Here is a 22,402-nt window from a genome sequence, read left to right as displayed (position 1 = left end):
CGTCTAAAGCAAATACATTGAATACTTTAAATGCTATTTCTAAAGCATCTTCAATTTATAATTATAAACGTGTCTGTGCTTTGCCAGTTCTCCAGAGAAAGATCTTCTATTGGCTATATAGAAAGGAATTTAAAAGGGCATCAAAATGTTAGACTTCTCACCAAATATAAATATAACCTCATTTAATTAGGGAAACAGTTTGAGATATGTGCCTTGGAAGTAGAGAAGTACAGGGTTTTTAAAATACCAGAGAAAAAAAAAAAAAAAAAAAAAAAAAAAGAGTAACATTATAAAACATTTAACTCAAAATCAGAACGGTTCTTTAATAATCGCAAATGAACTTTTTACAATATCAATTTTCTAACTTTCCGGGCACACTTCCTGGTAAACACTTGAGTATCCTCTGTGAGTTACAAAGAGTAAGTTTCTGTGTTATACAGCTAAAAAAACCTGGACATTCTTAACAACTTGGTATCACATCTTTTTTTTAAAAAAACAGATCACACAATAATTTAGACAGCATTTATAGCATTATAAAATCAGAATCCCCCTCTTTAATCACTCACAAGAGCAGCCATTAAGAATACAACAGCTTTAGGAATACAAATAATGAGGATGTAAAACTATCTGTGCAAAACTGCATTATTTTTACTGTCTAAAATTTCAGGGAAGTAACACCGCCAAAAGCAGAGAGAGGATAACAAAGACAAACAGTCATGAAAGTAATGCTACCTTAGATTTTCAAACAGGAATTACATTATGAAGTAAATATTAGGTAAAGAAAAAAAAAATAATCTGATGGCACCTTGAACAACAATGACAAGTGTCCTGGAAATTGCAGTAGAACAAGAATTGATACAGGTTCATGTTAAAAGTCTCTTTCAGGAGTAGCGATTGATTTGGGGGTATCAACTCTAGCATTTCTTTCCATGCAAAAATCTATCTTTCCAACATCTTTGCTTTGCGGGCTACTAATGCATTTAAGAATGAGCAGTCTTTTGAGGAGTGTGCTTTCTTCCATGCATCTGAAATCTTTAAAACAGCTGGATCATTGATTCCCTGGATTTCCCTACTCCAATCCATTTAACTGCAGAAGAGAAAAGCAAACTTTTATTATAAGTCATACAAAGCAAGAATGAATTGTATCTTAAGATGAGATACAAACTTATCTTCTTAAGCACTTAACTACCATAGTCTGAAGAAAAACACAGCATATAGTATTAGTACGTCAAGAAATGATAACTATGTCTATTGTTCTCAAAGTAAGAATGCATTGATAACTTAGAAAAGCAGGAACAGTCTTGAAGCTGCCATAATAAATAAATCAGTTTTCCAGATCATAGGAAAAAAGATACATAGAAACTGTCAGAAAAGTAAAGATTTGCATCATCTCCTAATTCCTAGCTTTGGATGGAACCACAGGATCATCTTTATTAGGGAGCATAAGAGAAATCTGTTAGTTTAGGACCTCTTACTGTCACATATATTTAAATCACATCGATATACCAGTAGTCCCACTGACTTTAAAATGGCAGCAGAACTAAACCCCTATTATAACCAATCTGAAAAACACTTAAGCAAGTTATAAAAATCCCAGTTGAACAAGAACTATAGTATAAGCCAAAGAAAGAATGCATATTAAAACTTTCCAAAGCTTTCAATTCAACAGCTAAACAGATAAATAAAAAGAAGTAAAACAATAATTACAAGTATCACCAGGTACATCAGAATAAGCACAGCTGCAAACTAGTTTTCAATATTTTGAATGTTCATTAAGACAAAGTACAAGACAGGTTTCATGGAGCAGGAAAAAACCAAACCAACAACAACAAAAAAATCTGGATTACTTACCAGGAACACCCAACTCCATTTCTATAAAGCGAACATAATTTTGTGCATTTACAGGCAGCTCATCAAATGTCCTTGCATTTGATATGTCTGTATCCCATCCTGGGAGTGTCTCATACTGAACCTCTACTTTATTTAAGACTTCCTGGTTGGCTGAGAAGCAAACAGGAACAAAAATATTATGTCCACAAAGATTGTATATTCTCTACCACTAAACACATAACTGTAAAGCTTTTTATTCTTTTCTTATACAAAAAGGTTTACTCATAAGCTAATACCGGCACTGAAGGTGCTGAAGTGTCTTTTTCTGTTAATATAAGCAGAGAAAAAAAAAAAAATCCAGTAACTATCAGGACTTAGACTTTAGGAATTCCAGTACTCACAGTCACATGCCTATATTTTGCTTAAAACACAATCTTTTAAGTTCAGAAAACAACTTTTCAGGAAAAGTAATTCCCCAAAATGTTGACTTTTTTTTTTTCTTCTGAACACATACCAAGATCCAACTCCCCCTTCATGAGGGAATTTGGTGATGCGAAAGCAAAATTAGGCACCAGCTTGTAAGTATCAGGCAGTTAAAACATATTTTAAAATGGCATAGGTTACTAAACATAGTCATAAGATGCAGTTCATACATAATAGATTTCTGATGCCCACAGACCCTTTGCCCCAAAACTCTACAATGAATTTGTCAATCAGTGTGGGGTCCCACATGATGTATGAACAGTAACTCTTCCAATTACTTCTCAGAATAGAAGCAATGAGTGTATTCCATTTTGTCCTTCATTTGGTAACTTGCTACAATGTTGTCCATTAACTCTGAATCCTGTGATGATTTCAAGTACTGGAAAAGATGCTAGGCACATTGTTCTGGAACTCAATCATTCCAGTAATTATCTGAACATTAGTCTTGGAATGACAGTGGGCAGCAAAGCAAAAGCCTTAAGCCTGAAAATCCTCAAAATACATTGATAAAAAAATGGGAGGTGTCAGGCATTCTTGCCATCCTGAAAAAGACAGAGTTCTGCCAAAGGCACTGTAATTAATGCTATGTAGGCTCCATGCCTCAGATCAAGTAATTCCTGCAAAGACAGCTAGTCAGCCTGGGAAAGGGTTTTAGGTGCAAGAGGCACAGTGGAGGTGCAAATACAAAACCATCAGCATGTGTGTAGCCAACAAACTCAGGCTCAGCATACTGAATAATTTGTCCTGGTGCAAGTAAGATTTCGATAGTAGCAATGTTGTAAGGACAGCCTTTATAAACTAGGCATTTTGAGTAAGCGTGAAAGAGGACTATGCTCTACTGACTTCAAAGCCTACAACAGTGAAGAAATGCACAATTTTTGGACTGAGGTGTTCACAGGTTAAGGTAAATGATCCTGAATCAATACTTGTTGTAATCAGGACAGACAGGAAAATTAAGAATGTTGGGTTGCAGAGGCCAAGGATAAGCACTTTCTTTAATGTCATCAGTAGTAACAGGTGTTGTCTGCTGTCCAGTTATGTTCAAAGTGCAAAACCACAAACTAACCTCTGGGCAGTGCAGATGGTCTAGAGTAGGATGCTAGCCTCCCTCTTTCTGAAGAAGGAAAGTGACTGAACACCTAATCTTGGAGGTCCACAGGCATTTTTTATTTTGAAGCCTCTCTGATGAGGCTAGCTGGGAGAAAGCTGAAAGCACTTAGAACTGAACGGTCTAATCTTGTCTACAATCTTCCATTACTCTGTATTAGTTCAATTCCTTACTTCCCCAAAAGAGAGGAAGAAAAAGAAGGGATAAATTTCTTGATGTTTCAAATGATTCTCTCATTTTGCTCCAGCAGGTGTGATAAAAGATAATGGGTGGCAAAGATAAGCCATAAACTGAGCTCGGTGTAGTAGCAGATGTAGTCACCATCTAGACTTCTCTGAGCTCTTCCCTTAGGGGATTTATCTTTTAGGCTTTCTGGAATATTCCCTATTAACAGCTGAATTAGGTAACAGAGAGAGCAGATATAATGATATCTGGTAGTCTGGTAGTATAATTTGGAGAAGGAATTATGTGATGTTACTTCCAACTCAAAAAAGAATAGCTGAAATTTAGAATCTTGGCACCATTTTAAGAGAAGGATCCTCCAGCAACTTCCTGAAACTGAACATAAAAACAGTCATATAGGTCAGACCAAAGGTGCAACTAGCACAGTGTCCTAGCTCTTTAATCTACAGTAGATGCCCAGGGAAAGAGCACAAGGAAAAAAAAAGCAAGCATGAAGTAAAGCTTCTCCAAAATAATCTCCAAATTTCCTAAGGACCTGTGCGTTCAAAGTCTCCTGAGCTAAAGGTTGTGTCTGTCTGTGCTGAGATCACCTGACACCTGAACTTGGACAGGAGTCATTAGCAGGACTACACCATGGCTTTCACATTCCTTTTAAACTGATCAGCTCAGAGCTAGCAGGGAGTTCTATCTTTCTTTCATAAACTCCTATGACTGAATAGAAATGGAGATACTGGCCAGCTCCATAGCAAAAGACTACAGCCTCAACGACACCAACTGAAGTCAGCTGTGAATTTACAAGACATTTTCAGTTCCTTCTTAACAGGAGATTATGAAATGCCCACAGAAATCTAAGCTTAAAAAAAAATGGAGTGAGACTCGTATGATTCTCTGATCCAGCTGGAAAAAGGAACAATATATGAAATATGGCATGTTTTTCCTGAGATGGTGGGCACTGTGTGCGCTTCTAATTTAGAGACAGTCATTTCACAAGAAGGGTAAATCACTAACATCTCCAAGAGAGTGGGAGGGTAGGGAGGGGAGAGAGAAAGAAATACCCTGCCAGCAAGAGATTCCCAGACTAGATCTCTTCTAAATTAAATTCAAAATGTCAAAGAGGCAAGTTTTTAAAAATAAATGAATTATACAAGTGCACAGCATGCAGAGATGTAGACATCAAAAATAATCTAATGGTCTGCAAAACACAAAGTGTGAAGAAAGTTACCTTTTGTTTTTTATGCCAGGGGCAGGGGTAATAAGTAACCTGCAGCATATGTGCTGAAAATGCTGCCAAATGTTGAGGAGTATAGCAGAGAGAGAGGTGTGGAACACAGAGGCACTGTGAGAGACAGCATCTTCCAGCTTACCAGAAGTTCAGCTCAAACTCCTTCCTGACACTTAAGGAAGACAGCACGTCAACAGCAAAGACAACAACTTCTACTAAATTTCTACCAGAATTCGTAATTGTTCATACATTGAAGAAAAATACAGTTAGGCAGGTCAGCCACGTTGTGGTGCTATGACCAAATGTCAGCTACCTGTTACCTGGGCATATGCAGGGAGCAAAGTCTGCCCTCAGGAACTGTAACAAGATTCTTGTCCCATCTGAGACACAAAATGAATGAGGAAAAAAAAAAGTAATCACTAAGTCTTAGCACTGGAAAACACGGCCACCTATTTATGTCATCTTTAATGACGGACTTCCAGAGAAGGTCCTCCTGGCTTGAGCACAAGAAGTCCAAATAGCCCCCAGCTTAGATGACAGGGCTACAGATGAAGCATTTACTGAGTAGTTATCAATTCAAACATGCAATCCCCATTATGTTCAACAGCCATCTAAAGTACACACAAATTTCCTTATTGATCAGGGAATACGAGTCTTAGAACGGAAAAGCATTCCCTGGTTTAGTGCAAGATGAGTAGTAAATTTCCTGAATAAAAGTGCATGCCATGTCATTCAGTATGCATTCAGATTGTAACTGGCACTTTTGTTTGAAGATACTGGAAGGCAAATCAATTAGAGAACTCCCCCAAGCACATGGAGAAACAAGATTTTTTGTTAATGCCTTATGAATTTCCCTAACAGATATGTGCTATTTGCAAGAACTACTGGCAGATCATCACTTATTCCTTTATACATAATTACATCTTTATACTACATAAATCCTGCTGTGAGTTGTATCTGATTACTACAGTTGATCTCCTCGCCCACAAAAAGTTCTCTGCTGCTGATATCACATGAAAAATTGTAACCTGCGACCAGCATCAAACCCTGAGGTAGCAATTAGAACGGAAACGGGCATCTATGTACACATTAGAAAATGAGAAAGCCCAATCTTTAGTACTAGTTAACATTCTTCCTTTTTCTGGAGTATCTCTGCTACAGCAAACTGAAAAAGATGCATTATCCATGAAAACACTGGGCTTAATATTTGAATATTTTAACATGCAAATACATTTTTCAGGTTAAAATGATCACTGTTCTCCTCAGGAGCTATACTTTCTATCATGCCAAGCTGATGTATGGTGGTCCTGCATCAGAAAACAGTCTTGCTTTCACCTAAACTAATTGCTCATTTCCTCCCCCACCCCTTCTCCCTTTTTTCCATTGCGTAGGTGTGACAGGTTTTTGGCTACTCTGTGAACCATTAAAGGGAAATGAACTGTTAGAAAAATAACACAGGGAGAGAAAAATCTGGTTTTTCAACCAGATCAGTTCTCTCATGTGGTTCACCGCATGCTTAAATGAAGACTTGTCCTGCTAGAAGAGGGGATGAATACAGTAGTAGTGGGAATAAGACACCGGGTTTAGAGTGTGAAACAAGCTTCCAATTTAGCTTGAAGGTAATGCAGGCTGTATTAAAGGAAAGGGATAAAGCAGTAACAACCTTCACATTTAAGAAGCTTTATACAGCACTTTGCATCTTTCTAGTAGATAAATGACAGTATTTGGTACAGGTGTCTTGAGGGTGCAGGTACAGGTGTGGTACAGTGTGTTTCTCTACATTTGGGAAGATGTTAATGTCTTGATGCTGCATAAATTTTACAAGTAAAAGTCAGATGCATTTAAGTATCAGATTACATTTCACTAAAATCTAAAATTGTTAAACAAGCAGTCTTACCAGGAAAATGAGGTATGATTTCACCATCTAGTTTGTATGCAACACCAACTTTGATTTCTGGAAATACATCCAAGATATCCAATTTGGTAAGTGCCAATCTATACAGAAACATGACTCTGGTTAAACAAGTTCAACAACTCTCAACTCTCATCACATTGTAAAAATACCAAAAGAAAAATTGATTCCTGCACATTGTAGTTAATTGTCTTTCCTTAGAAAAATAGCTTGTATGGCACTAATCTATTTATCTGGTGTGACTTTAAAACAAAAAAGAGAAGAAAAATTAAACAGGCTTTTTGTTGCATCCACATCCTTAGATTTAGTACCGCAAGAAAATGGCAAAATTCAAAGAACAGGTATTCTCCAATTAAAGTGACTGGTCTATAGCTTTAAGTCTTAGAATTTTAATTGGTCAGGGTGCTGCCAAGATACTTTATGACCATTCATTTCAGATGGCTTCATAGCATGATGCCTGTTGCTGTCTGTTCCTGTCCTCTGCCAAATGTTCCTGTCCTACAGTGAAAGCAGCAAAATAATCAAACACTGCCTCTGTAAATACCTGGCTGCATCCTATTTTAAACAAAAAACACAAAGGACAAGAAAAACAGGAAAATGTAAGTAAAGCATGTATTTACATAGTTTGATCTACCAGAAATTTTATACCAGTTTTGTTTCAGATACCTATTTTTCATTTTAATTAAAATCCCAAAGTCATATCCAAATTTTCTACACTTACACATACTGCTGAAGATACTGATGGGTTCCCATCTGTCTTATTTTGAAAACAAACTAACAAAACAAAACCCCACAAACTATATCAGGTTTTAAGGCCCTTGTAATGCATTTGATTTGGTTTGGCAGGATGACAGGGGTTGGGGTACCTTGAAGCATCAAGTACTAAGATACATAAGTGCCTCTTGGATCATTTTAAATGAGAAACAACAACATACCACAAGTAAAGGAAAGAAAAATTTATGAGTATGAAAATGTCAAACAAAAAAATATTTAATGCTAGGAAAAATGAAGGACAGTTAATTTATCAAAATATTAAAACAATCAACAAATCAATACTAACAGTCTGAATGTTACTAACTAGTATATGTACAATTTACAGTAATCTGTAGCATTTCATGCTTTTTACGTCAAGTTGCCGGCAGAAGCTGTCAAAATAACTCACGCAGTAAATCCATTAATCATGTAGGCATATCGGAGTAACACAAGGTCCAGCCAGCCACATCTTCTTTTTCTACCAGTGGTAACGCCAAACTCTTTACCTCTCGTTTGCAGCAATTCTCCAATTTCCTAACAAAGAGTAATACTATTACATGAGCTTTTTTTTTTTCCTATTTGCAATACATGATGCAGGCGTATACTTAACAACATTGTAAATTACCTTAAAAGTTCTTCCCCCAATTTTTCACAAAGCTGTCCATTGGGACGAAAATAGAAATACAAAATGCTATTTCTAATTCAAGAGAATGCTATTTGAGCAAATCTCTCAAAATTTGTTCCTGCTCTAGCCTTCTATTCCACAGGAAGGTCTGAGAAACTGTCAATCACATTTGGCAGTCCTGTAAGCTCAGTCTAGAATCGGAAGAATGAGACATCCAAACACACTGTCATCTACTTGCATTTAACCAGTAACAGTGATTTAACATAAGACAGACACACCAAGTTATTTCACCCAGTTACAGGTCACATCTAGGGCTGATAATACTCACATTATTTTGTTCTGTAGGAAAGGCACCAATTCCAACTCTTGTTGTATATGCTTTCACAACTCCATACACTTCCCCGACATTCTGCGGTGGCATGCCCAGACCTGTACACACACCTCCAACTGTGCAGTTTGATGAAGTCACAAAAGGATATGTGCCTATTAAAAAAAATTTGTTTTAAAAACTTATTAAAACACTGGTTTTAAACTATTAAAAAAATATACATATAAAAATCTAACCTGGTGAGGAATAGTACTTGCATTGCACTTACCTAGGTGTTACAACACTAAAAAAGAAAACACAATAAATGTATTTTGTGGTCAAGAAGATATTTAATGAGCTCTTAGCTTTGTATGTACATTGTCTGATCCTTCTTTACTGAAAAAGGTAGGAATCTTACCACTTACTTTAACTGGTACAGATGCAAAAGTTGACTACATGACAATTCTGAATGATCATACAAGTCAAAAATTGCAGTAAGACACCAGAAAACCATGCCTTGCTATCTTACATAAAATATACTCACTAATAGAACAATGTGAAAATTTCAAGGAAGACTCTTAAGAAAATGGTATTAAAAGGTTAGAAAATACAAGTTTATCACTTTTCATTTGGGGAGAAAAAATAAAATACAAGCTCTACAAACTGGTCAGCACGTATTAAGGATAAGAAAGTGCAAAGAAATGTAGAATTCCAGAAAGAAAAATTTTGCTTACATAATCAAATGAAAAAAAAAAAAATTTCCACAATTAAAGAAGGAGAAAAAAGAAAAAAAGAAAAAAAAGACTCCTGGAATATAGTCTAGTTCATTAGTGGTGAGAGTTTGTCTCTAGTTAAATATTCAGCCCTCATTTAAAAAACAGCCTGGACAGCAAAGATAAAAGAGTTAAACATCTCAAAATCCTTGGGTTTACAACTTTTTTTTTTTTTTTTAAAGTAATGGAAGATGAAACAAAGCATGCCAGTCCTTAGTTGATTTGAATTGTGAACAAACACTTCAGCCACACAGTAACTACATATAAGTGAGAAACTTCTACCTCACGCTTCAGACTTTCTTTTCTTTTGGTATAAGAATCAGAAATGGGCAAGAGAGGAACAGCCAAAACAAAAGGAAATGAAAGCAATATAGACAACTTTAAAAAGGCAGAACCCTTCAGAGACTGTTCAGTGAGGTTTTGCAGACTAGCTTCAGGTATCTCTAGCTTCTTTTGTCTAACTCAAATCTCTCAAGAGAAAGACACAGACTTACAGGTGATATGTCACACCAGTTTGCAAGCACTAATTAGTTTTTATCCTTCTTAGGACACCAAAGTTGAGCTTTTCTTTACTGACAGGTAAATACAGCTAGTGGATGTCACAAACAGAGTCAATGAGACAATTCTTACTCATTTTCTGCTCCCAGCGTGGTGTAGTGACATTGGTTTATCCTCACTCAGTGTTTAAATACACAGAAGACCAGACACCCCCACCCCTACACCCCAACCCCCAGACACGTGCACATGTGAGCTTCATTACATGCTCCAGAAAAGCAGGATGGACTGCAAGGCTGGGGATTTACCATCTTCACCACCAACAGACACACACTCATAAAACTCACTTCAGTATTAAGACTTCTGTGCACAAAGGCACAGAAAATAGCCCCGTTCAGAATGCTCAATAATCAAATTTGGCATCGTCACATCTTTTGACTGGGACTTGTCTATTGTTAACCCAAGTGTCCAATCTACTGATGATATCTACCTAAGGAGAGCAGATATTCTCTCTGTGTGTGGGTCTCACAGCACAGGCAGAAGAAAAACTAAGTGCCCGAACAATTCTGTACATATTATAGACATATCTGATGAGTTTCAGACTATTTGCATTTCCTATACATACATGAAATCTAAAATCCTCACTACTTGCAAAAAACATCCCCCCCGAGTTTTCTCCAAATATCTCAAGTTTTGCATCAAAACATTTCACTGTGACAAGCATATTTGAAGACTTCTTTCCTCTTTTTTTTTTTTTTTGACTTGTTAAAAAAGGAAGTTTCTTCCAATATTCAGATTATCATGGGAAAACTTGGTGCTTACACTTACAGTGACCAGCCTTAGATGTATAGTCCTTGTGTCAGGAGAGGAGAGAAAGAGGCACAAGAAAGAGGCTTTCAAACTCACTATATTTGAAAATGTCTAATATCAGAACTCCTGCAGTTGAAAGCAGAGTGTGTACCAATTTTCTATTTGCTTGACAGTAGTCCTTACAGGTTTCAATTTCAGGCTTAAGCATCTTTCCAACAATAAAAATGATGCAGTTATAAGGCTAGTGAGACTGAAGAAAAATGGGACAAAATGCAGGAGCCAATCATATAGGCTGCTTATGCCTATACAGAGGTATAATAATTTATCTGTCCTTGCAACATAATGATAACAAACATAATAATCTCAAAAAAAAAGCTGCTTCTATCAAGAAGCTTCTAATTTTATTAGCAAAATTACAGTGTTTTAAGAAAAACTTCACCATTTATAATTTCAAATTGATTGGGATAATATTTTACTCTTGCCTCATTAGCAATCCAGATTCCCAACATCTTTCCTTACACCATGAAACAGTTGAAAACTAAATGTTATACAAAGGGTTTTAAAAAAAAAAAAAAAAAGCAAGCTGATTCTTCAAAAGTCAACAACTACTTTGCATATATACCTTGCCTCTCAAAGCTCTCCATTTTTCTTCTCAACTGTTTTCCACAGACGTATACAACTGTGAATTATTTCATATGAAATTTATAGACACTGAAGTAATAGTTACACTCTACTTAAGAAAAGTCACCTGATCTTTACTGTCATTCAAATAATTAATCTTGGGAGAGTCTAAAGTTTTTCTGATTTAATTAAAAACTTTTTCCTCTAATAATTTGCTAGGCATAGAGAGTACTGTTCTTCCCAAATACCAAACATTTCTGCCGTAAGAACAGCTAAGCACAGAAGAGTTTATATTTAGTGTTCCTCTTTCACAACGTAAGTATACAGCAACGTGTCTCAAAAAGGTTATACCTACCAAAATCAATGTCCAGCAGTGCTGCATTTGCACCTTCTACTAAGATCTTCTTTGGTGGTCCATGTAAAGCCTCATACATGAAATAAACACCATCCCTTACCATTGGTTTTATTTTTTCCATGCAGCCCTGAATAATACAAAAGACTATTGTATAGTATAATTTCATTATGATAAAGCCAGCCAGAGTACAAGTGCTATTCCTCTCTCATAACAATGCTCTTATTCCTTTTGAAAAGGAAAAGCAAACAAAGAAATGCTAAATATGCCATAATGGGTGAACAAGGGAAGGAAGAACATTAGACTCAGATTTATACAATAGACATGTATGCTCTTCCTAGGAGGAAAGAAAGAACAAAAGAGGGAAAAAAGAAGGGGAGGGGGGGGAATAAATTCCAAACTTTTGAAATGGTTCAACTCAAGCTTGAGTATAATCACAATACTTTACTGTATTCAGTATTTCATTTCCAAGTGTTCAAAATTTCTCCCCCAAAACCACCATGTGGGGAGTTCTGCTTCTGGCCATCTGAAGCCAACAAATGCACACAACTATAAAGCAGCATTAATTTGTGACATATATACAGGTATGTTTGTAAGCAGAAGTAAAAAGTTATTTATTGGAATTAAGTGTGAACTGCCTGAATGCCACTGAGTAGCTGGATGTAAGAAGCCGGTAATGTTCAGATTAACACTTGGTACACAGCCCTTTCCCCATGAGAACATATGGAAGTTCTCATTCTAATGATTCACTTCACATGAAATGTAACACTTTGTCTTTCAGAATTTAATCAAGTCCATAGCATAAAACAAACATTAAGTGCAAGTAATTTTCCTCAAGCTACAAATACGTTTCCACCCTAACAACAAGTTTCAGATATTCTATAATCCTAATGTGTACTAAGTAAACTATAAAGCATTATAGAACACTCAACTTGAACTGATTTTTAGGTCTACATATCGATAAAAATACTACAGCTCAACATAGTCTCACACAGTTAAGTTTCTATAAAATGCATGAACAAAAAGGCTGGGTAAGGGTAAAACACCTGACAATTTCTTCCAAATAAGAACTTGGGTGCACTGCAAAAATCACACTGTTAGGCATAAGAAAATTAATACTAGTGAGAAATCTCACAACTGGCCCAATTGCAGGGAAAACATCAAATCAGAATTCATAATTAACCAGAAGACTAGTTTGCTGGCAGTCAGGCTTCATTAGTTCTGCTGCTATGAACTTACATTTTTCTATGTTGTTAGTATTTTTTTTCTTCCCTTAAGGCTTATTAGAATAATAATTTACTTCAGTTCTTAAGTTTCTGACACAAGGAGTTAATATTCTGCTTTACAATGAAACATACCTTCCCCAACTATTATTTTAGGGGTTTTTTTCTCCTAGCCAGTATGTTTGAGCAAGTGGAAGTCAAAAATAATTCTCCCTATACAAGCCTTTTTCTTACAAGTTCACAGTATTTCTCTTGAAATTTTGAAATGCTGCATAAAGCAGGGTCAAAAGTGTCTTTAGGGATGCTAGCAGACTCTTTAAAATTGATACATACCAATTTCCCGTAATATGTATTATGTTTTAACTCCTCACACAAGAGCGAGCATCAGTCACCAGGAGATTTACTGCACACAGTGATTACATCATTTAACTGCACACAGTGATTACGTCATTTAACAGACAGAAGCAGGCTTACCTTGAGCTTTTTCAATTCCCCTTCAATATCTATCTCTAAGGTAGGATATATCGCTTTGTACTGATTGGCTAACACTTTGAACCTGGAAGGTAAAAATGCTTCACTAAGGTTTTTGTTTGTTTTCCTCCTCACGCCCCCACCAACCTTAGGTTTTACTGGTTACATATCTGCAATTATCTGGTGAATAAACAGTTTTAAACAATAAAATATTTTAACAATTATAAAGAGAAAATTTAATAAAATTATAAATAAAGTTAACTTCATATTTTAAAATAATTTTTAATATAAAAAGTAACAGCAACCAGGGTAGTACCCAGAAACTGAAAACTATGCTTAAAACTGTGCATTAAAATACAGAAATTACCTCTCAGAAAATTCATCAAAATCAGAAACAAGATCACACATTCTGAGTCCACTTCGAGCTGCTTTTGAAGAATATACTGGACCAATTCCTTTTTTGGTAGTTCCCAAACTTTCAAAAGATAATAACAGGAGTTATTCTTGATATAAAACTAAGATGTGTTTTCTTTAAAGCTAATACATCCTTAGCATAAAATAAAATGCTGTTAATTGTGAGCATTTAGAACCTTGTTTTAAGCACTTAAAACACGAGATACTTTTAATATGCCACTTAGTTTCAGAATATCACTGTTTATAGACATAAAGATATTAATCTCCTACACACTTCTGTTTTTAAACCAATAACTTTTCATACTTCAGTGAACAATTACATATTTATTTGTATACAATTCCCAACTTTTACACTTAAGGAACTGAATGCCAAGACAACATCCTGCAGTACTATGAACTGAAACTAACTAAACACCTTCCTAAAAAGCTGTCCTGAAGACCTAAAGAAAGTCCTCCATAACGCAACAGCACAAACAGTATGGATTTCAAGTTTGTATGTAAGAAATATTTCATTTAATTCTAAATCCCTCAGTTGGAGCCAGGAAAACAGAAATCGCTGCCGAGCATCTAAGAGTGACAATGATACTCAAAATGCTGTACATTAGAAAGGGTTCAGGAATAGATTTTCCACTGTAGCTGATTCTGAAAACCTGAATTATTTTCCCTACCCTTACCTACCCACTCTACACGAAAAGCCTTTTTCAGCTTAAGTCAGTGATAACAAAAGATACAATTTGCTTGCACTGACTTTACTGTCAGAGAAGTACAGCTAGTTCATTCAGAAAGTGTCTTCTGCCAGAGTCTTGCTAAATAGCTATCAAAATGGAGCCAAACTGCACTCATCATAGACAGATTATCAAACACCTTCCCCATCACTCTCAAAAGCTTAAGTAACTTTTTAAGAAGTGAACAGGTGTGGAGTATTTTCAGAAATGTGCTGTACATTTCTAAGCTTAGTTTTGCACTTAGTTTTAACTGTTTTTCTTGTTGTTTTTTCCCTGAGCAGACACACAGAGCCTTATCTTCTTCAATTATAAATTCTGCATATGCAGAGTGGCCCAGATTTCTTCACACTGCCTTGAAGGTACCATACCATAACTCGATTCAAGAGGGACTCCGTTGCAAGTAGAAGGTACAGGTCATATCTAAACTTTAACATAAAGGGTATCAATTGGGTTGTGAGTGAACTGAAACACAGTTCATAATCAGTACATAATTCATTTTAGTTAGGTCATTAGTAGTTTGGAGTAGATTCAAAACAATACTCTTGGAAAAAAACCCAAATTCTTCCTATTGGACTCAATACTGAGTAATCTCAGGGAGTGATGTGTTTGCCTCCAGTGCAAGAAAAAAGACATACTGATCAACTTTGCATCACACAGTATCATTAACCAGACCAGGACACTATGGCTTAAATAGCTGTTTAATTCATACCCTCCACAGAGAATTTTTTTAAGGAGGAGTTGGTTTCCATTTATTTTGTTTCATTAAGACTTGCCAATTCACAAGAGAGTTAAGCTGTCAGAAGACTGTATTTATAGAAGTTAAAACAACTGTATAAACATAATATACTATATTAGTTTACCTTTTCTATAACCTTTCTGCAACGGAAGCTACATGAGCCTTACTTGTGACTGTTTTTGAGCTACATTTGAACAGATAAAAGCATTCAGTTAAAAAATATAAACTTTCTATTTATAATGATCAACTTTGAAGTGTTAGACACAAAAGAATTTTAATACCAAATATGTTATGTAGTCAAATCTACCATTCAACATGCTAGCAGGCTATTTCAATTCTCCACCCCACCGCCAAACAGGAGACAGTCTTTTGATAAGTAGTTCATGATAGCCTGCTCTTAGCCAGCCTGTAGTAGTACTCCCCCCACTTGAGTCACTTACACAGCCTTAAAATTTAGGAGGAAATAGATAGTTTAGCATTTTCAATCCATCGGCAGTTCTAACAAGCTTAAAAACTGTATGATTGTTACAGAATTTCAAGAACCCCACAGAAAGAAGAAATACAGGCCTTTTAAGAGTGACTTAAGTTTTCTAGCTTTGAATGTAACTTTTTTTCTGGGTTTCTTTAAAACAAATTAATTGGAGAAAAGTGGTTATTTATTCATCGGACTTCCCCTTACAACCTTTAACACTAACTAATAAAGTGGTTCCTTCTCACAAGTAGCTGACTGACTGACAGTGTTTTTAATTGCAAATGTTGTTATACAGCAATTTTAGTTTGCAGTCCATAAACATTCAAGCATAGCTGATATACACATACTAGCTCATAAAAGAAAAACATGTATATTCTTCCATATACATATATATATATGTATGTTCGTCCTGTTTACTTTGTAATTCCTAAAATAGCAGGTAACAAGACAGCTGGTACAGCACAGTCAAGTGTGAAAATGACCCAGTGTAAGAGTAATTGACAAGTTATCACTCAACATCAACCTGTGTAAAGCAAGATATGCCCAAATCAGACATTCTTTTAAAGGTTATTGTCATGGTTGATACCTTTTACAGGTCTCAGTAAGGAAGACTGAATTACTTTTCATCCACGAGACAAACTTCCAAGAGGAGAGATTAAGTTCACTGGTATCTCAGAAGTCTATAGTGCTGCATTACTTTCCAGCTGTAGACATGCCACAGTTAATTCTGCCAGCTTTTTCCCCATCCTCAAGAACTAGTGAGCTACTTGGAAATCACAAGTTAGAAACATAGCAGCTAGTTTCTAAAAGTTTCAAAAGCTTCAGAAAGTCAGTAGCAGCATGTAGTAGACAATGTGAACACTTACATGCACTTCTGACAATGAAGCATTGTGAGATACCAAATCAGTCATATCAGACCTTTCAGTTATTTGGAAATGACAAAAGGGTCCTTTGATCTTCATAAACAGAAATATATTTTTACAGAAACAAATACCTCCAGTAAACAAAACATTAGGAAGCAGGAACACTTTTTATAAAGCAAATTAGGAACTAGGAACTTTTTTGTAAGGCGAAATATCAAGATACAACCCTTTCATTAAGAATATAATCTTTTGCTAGCCACTGGTGAACAAAAGTGTAAGAAATGATCCCTGCATACTCCACATTGAAGAGTTATAAGGATAATTAATACTTGTTTAAACTCAATGACAAAGAATAACAGAAATCCAATGTATCAAGTCAGACGTTTGTACTAAGTCATCCTATGTGTGACAAAACAAAACTACCTACTTCTTTCCTGCTTGTTCTTGCCTCTGTTGTTCTTGGATGCCATCAGCAGCTTGGTGGAAATCAAATACTAAGAAAATAAAAAATAACTTAAGTAGAAAATTTGTGTAAAACAAATTACCGTATCAGTAACTATTTCTTCAAACCAACTCTAGCCCTGTTCATCAATGTGGAAAACAAAAATATACCCACTGAAGAGAGGCAAATAAAATGGCAAGAGTTTTTTCTCCTCTTTTACAAGTTACATTTTTTCACAGGAAAGTTCTGAGGTTCTTCAGAGACTTTTTTTTTTTTTTTTTTTTAAGTGTTTATTTTGTAGAATACTTGCAGACTGTATATACACCTCCCCCTACCAAGCCATTTCAGCTTTGTAGTGGCCCAAAAGAATATATGGACAGGAAAGAAAGAAAATATGCAGTTGAAAAAAGATCTGGGAAAACAGGTTATAGTAAAAAATGTAAACTGCTGAAATTTACAGTGGGAACTTTTAAGTAAACATTCTTATTCATTCTGAAGATTTCTTAAACCGCTTTATTTTTATGTTTTAGACAACATCAATTAAAATACATTTGGAAATACAAAAGCTCCCACCAACGTCTGTTATGTAAACAGAAGTCATCTTCACAAGCCCCGCTTATTTTTTAAAGCATTACATATTATTGACAGATTAGGCAAAGTATTCCTTGCACCAATTCTGTCTACCATAAAAGAAAAAAAAAAAAAAAAAAAAAAAAAACTGACATGACTCATGTCAAATACAAACAGTGGTGCAACAGTTTGCAGGTTAACAGAAGGCAGCTTATTTTTCTTAAGTACTATCTCCTGAAAGTTAAACAACTAATCTACGCATTACATAGGAAAGACTGAAAACTTGCAAGAAACAGACTCATTTAATAAGTACTCTAGTCTCTTTAAAACAAGAGTGGTCCTCCTTGTTTGCCTTACCAATTTATTTTGTGTTTATTTCCACACATCTCCATAATTTAAAGGATTAGATTATCCCCAGCAGCTTGAACCTATTTTTGGTTGATCTTTTGTTACAGACTAATCATTCACAGGTCGCCAATACCCAACTTAGAGAAGACGTATTTATCATTGCAATAGATCTCCAGACCATCATCAAAACTTTCTAAACAGAAGCATTCTCAAAGTTCATTTATGTTAACAGGTTGAATAATTATGGGTGACAGTCAATACTTGGTCCTTTTTACTCAAGACCTGTTTAGCTATGAAAACTTCACAGTATTGCCATTGCAATATAATCATCGCAGAACAGTTTTTCTAACAATCCTGTCATTTCCAAGTAATTCACCTACAGTGATTCTACTCTCAGAAAGGATTTTAGTAACTTAGGAACAGTTACTCAACTATTTCAAACTCAGTAGTTACTCCAAAGTAAAAATGTATTTATTCTGAAATAACATGTTCACTCACTAAGCTATTCCAGATTGTGGTTTTTTGGGGTTGGTTTTTTTTTGTTTTTTAAAAAAAAAAAAGCAAAACCAAAAGCAAAACCTTTTTTCTGGTGTTATAAGCTTTTATCTGATAATGACCTAAAAAGTTTGCATCTTCAGAAAATGACTACCTGAGCAGCAATAAGGCCATTTCCTAATACATGCAGTTACATAACTATTATGTTACAACATCTAAAGATCTAATTTAAAGGATGAATTTATGTAATGAAGATGTCCCAGGAGTGATACAGCAAGAGCCTCCGAAGCTCTGTTGCAAGTGGTTTGGATTCTAAACGCTATTTTACTCCAGGCTTTGAACTGCAGAGCTGTCTGGAACATAGGCTGGAATCAATGCTTGACTGACAAGCTCCCTGGGAGGAGGGCTGCCATTCTCTCCATCCCTATAGAGTCCTTCCCCATAAAGTCTCCTTTCTGAAGTATGTAGCAATTTACTTGGTAGGGAGCCTGTTAGTTTGGAAGTCACACCCAGTCAAGTGGTTTCACAGCAGAGAAGTTGTTATAAGCAACACTGCTCTTACACCAAAGGGGGAAATGAATCCTTCAGTCAATTAACTTCTGAACTGCTTTTTGACTGCTTTGCACCTCTGATCTTTGATTTGGAAAGTGAACCTGCTTTTCTGCCTAGGTTATGCTTATGGAATAGGATTAGAGAGTCGCTAGAATATAAACCTGGGAGGGTCCTGAGTGGCGAGTGATTTTTTTTCTAGGACCTTCAATAAACCAAAGCCACATATGGAGACTTAATCCAAAGAAAAGTATATACCTATATGAAGAGATGGCTAAAAACTGTCATGCTTTTACTGCCATCGGAAGTTCAGAGAAAATAAATGTTAACAAAAAAATCAACAAAAAAACCAAACCACAAACAGGAACTTACCAATATGAGCCCTGTCAGAAATTATTAGTCTTTTTTCCCAGCCTTCTAGCCCTTAAAAGACAAAATGAAATAGCTCAAATTATGTTTTATATAGCATTTCTGTCTTCTGATGTATAAAGGATAAATACTTCTCATATTTAGTCTTCAGTCAATCTATTTAAAGATTGAACAATCACATTCCAGAGAAACAAAACCAGTAGATTTCAATAATTAAAACTTGGCATCAGCCTATAAAGCTGAGAAAGTCAGGCTTATTCTGAGGAAGAATACTAGCTATTCTACAAGTTCCTCAATTTCAGCAATCAATCAGTCTCTTTTTGTTTTTGAATAATCGAGAGCATTGCTTTACTTCACTTACAGTAGACTGCTGCCAAACATGGCCATACACATAACAGAAAGTATCCAAACTGAGTTCTGAATCAGGAAGTGATTACCACAGCATTTGTTTACATTAACATGTATCAAACTGTACACTAATACTGTAAGAGGTAAAATGACTATGAACAGGTAACACACTTCAAGTTGTTTAATTTCTTAAATTCACTGCTTTAAGCAAAGAAAAATGTCTGCAGATAATTCATATTTAGAACATGTTCTTTTCTGAAACTGTACAGAGACTCCTTTTGTCTGTCTTCCCATGAGGGCCTTGGGACTTGTAGCGAGACTCCTGTCAAAAACTAGCAGCTAAATGGATTTCTGGAAAAAAAGAAACCTGTACATAACCTCTACAGATGCATCTGCAATCTAAATGTTTCGAGGAAGGCCACACAAACTATTTGAAGAGTAGTATCTTAAAATTTTCTCACCTTTTCCTTTCTTTAAGTTTTTTTCAGCTTCTTCAAAGAGTCCTGGCAAATGAATTACAACACCATTTCCTGAAGAAAACCATTACGCAAAATTTAGTGAATTATGTTGAGCATGCAAAAAACCATTCCAAACAATTCAAAGACACTTCATGTTTTGAATGCAGAGTATTTTGTTTAAGTTTTTAAACTTTCAAGACATTGCAATTTTTAGTCTTAGGAATTAATCTGTTAAAACTTATTTACACCTAAAGTATGTGTTTCTAACTAAATGCATTGAATCTTTCTAATAAACTCAACAAACTTTCAATTTAGATCAGGACAAACAGTAATGGCATCGTGGGACAGTCCAGAATGCAACTTCCTTGTATCTAAAATTAACTTCCCTTTGTACTTCATTTTAATAACCCTATTGTTTTTTAAAAGCTTAGCACATTTCTATCATCATTATAAACATTAGCATCCCCTCAGGCACTCTTCTGCTGTAAATAGACACAGAATATTCTGTATATAGAGTTGGGGTTGTTAACAGACTAGCAAAAATAACAGGAAAAAGCTCTATCAAAAGCAAGCTCGCTTTCCTACAGCCGTCACATTGCTCAGAAAAAGACTACTAATTCATACAATTAACCAGCATCACTGACTGCTTAAGAAGGAACATTTCCATTTAGCAAAACTGAACCATCTTAAGGTCATACCAAACTCAGTATATCAGTAGATACAAAGCTATCAGTATGGTAACATCTAGCTAAAGAATGAAGGGACCTGCCATTTGTAACTATTTGCATATTACTTAATTTCACATAGACAAAAGCATTCTAAACACCAAAATACAAAGTATTTAAGACTTTGTCACTGTAACCTTCATGGTACAGTCCTAATCAATAGTTATAATCTATTATAACACTCCAATCATTTTGCCCTTGCCCCCTACCCCTTTTTTTTTTTTTTTTTAAACCTATAAGCCCTTTCAGTGGAACCTTAAGCCAGATTTTTTTTTTTTTCCCAAAAGAGGTTTTAAACACAGAGCAGACCTAAAGGAAGCTAGAACAACAAACTTCCAAACAGGCAAGACCAAGAGAGAGCAGATACAGACAAGACATTTGTAAAAAGCTCTCTCCTGTCTACTATATTTTTAAAGGATGGGGTCTTTCCTACTCAACCCCGAGTCCACCAAACAAAATATGGCAAATGAGCATCCTTTTTTACTGTTTTCAAGCAATAATCTTTTAAAGAAACATAACACAGTAACACAGCAAAAGAGAATAAAAGTACTATCATCTGCCACAGCCCGCAAAACTAGAAGCAGTTAACATCCCAACGTCCCTTTCATCAGAGGAATTTTCATGCCTATTGGCTCAATTTCTCTAGCAGTATTAGGCAGGGCAAGCTGATCCAAAACTATCTCACTATCAAGTCACAATGTAACAGCTGAAAAGAGGCAATTAACCACCAATTCCCATCAAGTAAAGAGTTAATGCTGACTGCAAGCATAAAGTCACTACAAGCTGGACCCAAGAATTCAGCAAGTACTGTTTATGAACCAAGTAACCAGCATCAGAGGCTCTTTAGTTGCTATGGTGTTCAGCAAAGTGCCAATGACCACTTACTCCTGGCACATGTACCAAGCTGAGAGGCAAGACTATAGACTCAAAGCAATGAGATATGCAGGAAGAAGTGACAGGAAGAGCATGGCAATAGACTCCTGATTTGGAGAAGTACACTGTGTAAGGGACAGGAGTTCTGGGTATCAAAAAAGCAGGATGGAAGTGTTGATAGGTCATAGCCTTTAGCAACCCAGAGACTCACCTGATTTGTTAAACAAGCACATGAGTACATGCATAGTTATAATGCTGTGTCGACATGTTTTATATTTACCTTAATTTTTAGAAGGAAATTTCAAGGGCTACACAGCATTATTAAGTAGGTTGGTCATACAAGCATTCCAAAGAAAATAAACAATGTAGGATTGGCAACAGGATTCCAAGAGAGGGAGTGGGGTAAGTAGGGTTGTGGGGACAACAGACAGGACAACCAAAACCCCCCTTCAGGAAGCAAACAGATCATAGATTCTGACATCACATAGTACTGCCACTGCCCTAAACCTTCTAATGTACTCTCCAGAGAGGACTTCTTGGTAAGAACTATATAGTGCAGAAGTCTTTTGGAGTCAGCATTCATTTCACAACCCAATGGAAAAGGGAGGAAAGATCTCTCTTTCAAAAGGTACTGGTAGTTACTTAGCAGGGTTGAAGGTTAAAACAGAGAGGAAGAATTCTGAGAATAAAAGAAATAATTGGTAGAAAAAATAAGAGGGAGCAGGAAAATGAAGATAAAGATACGCTGGGCAGCTAGCTGTTTGCATTGATAGGCCAGACAAGAACAAAGATGAACTATCCAAGACAATAAAAGAAACCTCCATAATCCAAACTTCACAACTGAGTT

General features: G+C 35.8%; 1 protein-coding gene across 1 annotated transcript in view; it reads right to left on the bottom strand.

Moving 5' to 3' along the window:
• Window positions 1-297: 297 nt before the first annotated feature.
• Window positions 298-22,402, bottom strand: part of ADSS2 (adenylosuccinate synthase 2) — a 39,275-nt gene continuing 17,170 nt past the window's right edge. Inside the window, exons 3-13 of the mRNA XM_030035498.2 lie at window positions 19,961-20,029; window positions 19,155-19,205; window positions 16,806-16,872; window positions 13,536-13,643; window positions 13,172-13,253; window positions 11,478-11,604; window positions 8,445-8,599; window positions 7,901-8,025; window positions 6,724-6,821; window positions 1,852-2,001; window positions 298-1,087 (exon numbers count right to left, since the gene is read on the bottom strand). Coding sequence (XP_029891358.1) covers window positions 1,035-1,087; window positions 1,852-2,001; window positions 6,724-6,821; window positions 7,901-8,025; window positions 8,445-8,599; window positions 11,478-11,604; window positions 13,172-13,253; window positions 13,536-13,643; window positions 16,806-16,872; window positions 19,155-19,205; window positions 19,961-20,029 — 1,085 coding nt within the window. The 3' untranslated portion in view covers window positions 298-1,034. The remainder of the gene's footprint in view (window positions 1,088-1,851; window positions 2,002-6,723; window positions 6,822-7,900; window positions 8,026-8,444; window positions 8,600-11,477; window positions 11,605-13,171; window positions 13,254-13,535; window positions 13,644-16,805; window positions 16,873-19,154; window positions 19,206-19,960; window positions 20,030-22,402) is intronic.

Source organism: Aquila chrysaetos, chromosome 13, assembly GCF_900496995.4.
Source record: "Aquila chrysaetos chrysaetos chromosome 13, bAquChr1.4, whole genome shotgun sequence".
Lineage (NCBI taxonomy): Eukaryota > Metazoa > Chordata > Aves > Accipitriformes > Accipitridae > Aquila > Aquila chrysaetos.
Note: the sequence above shows the minus strand (reverse complement) of the source record. Positions and strands in the feature narration are given on the sequence as shown.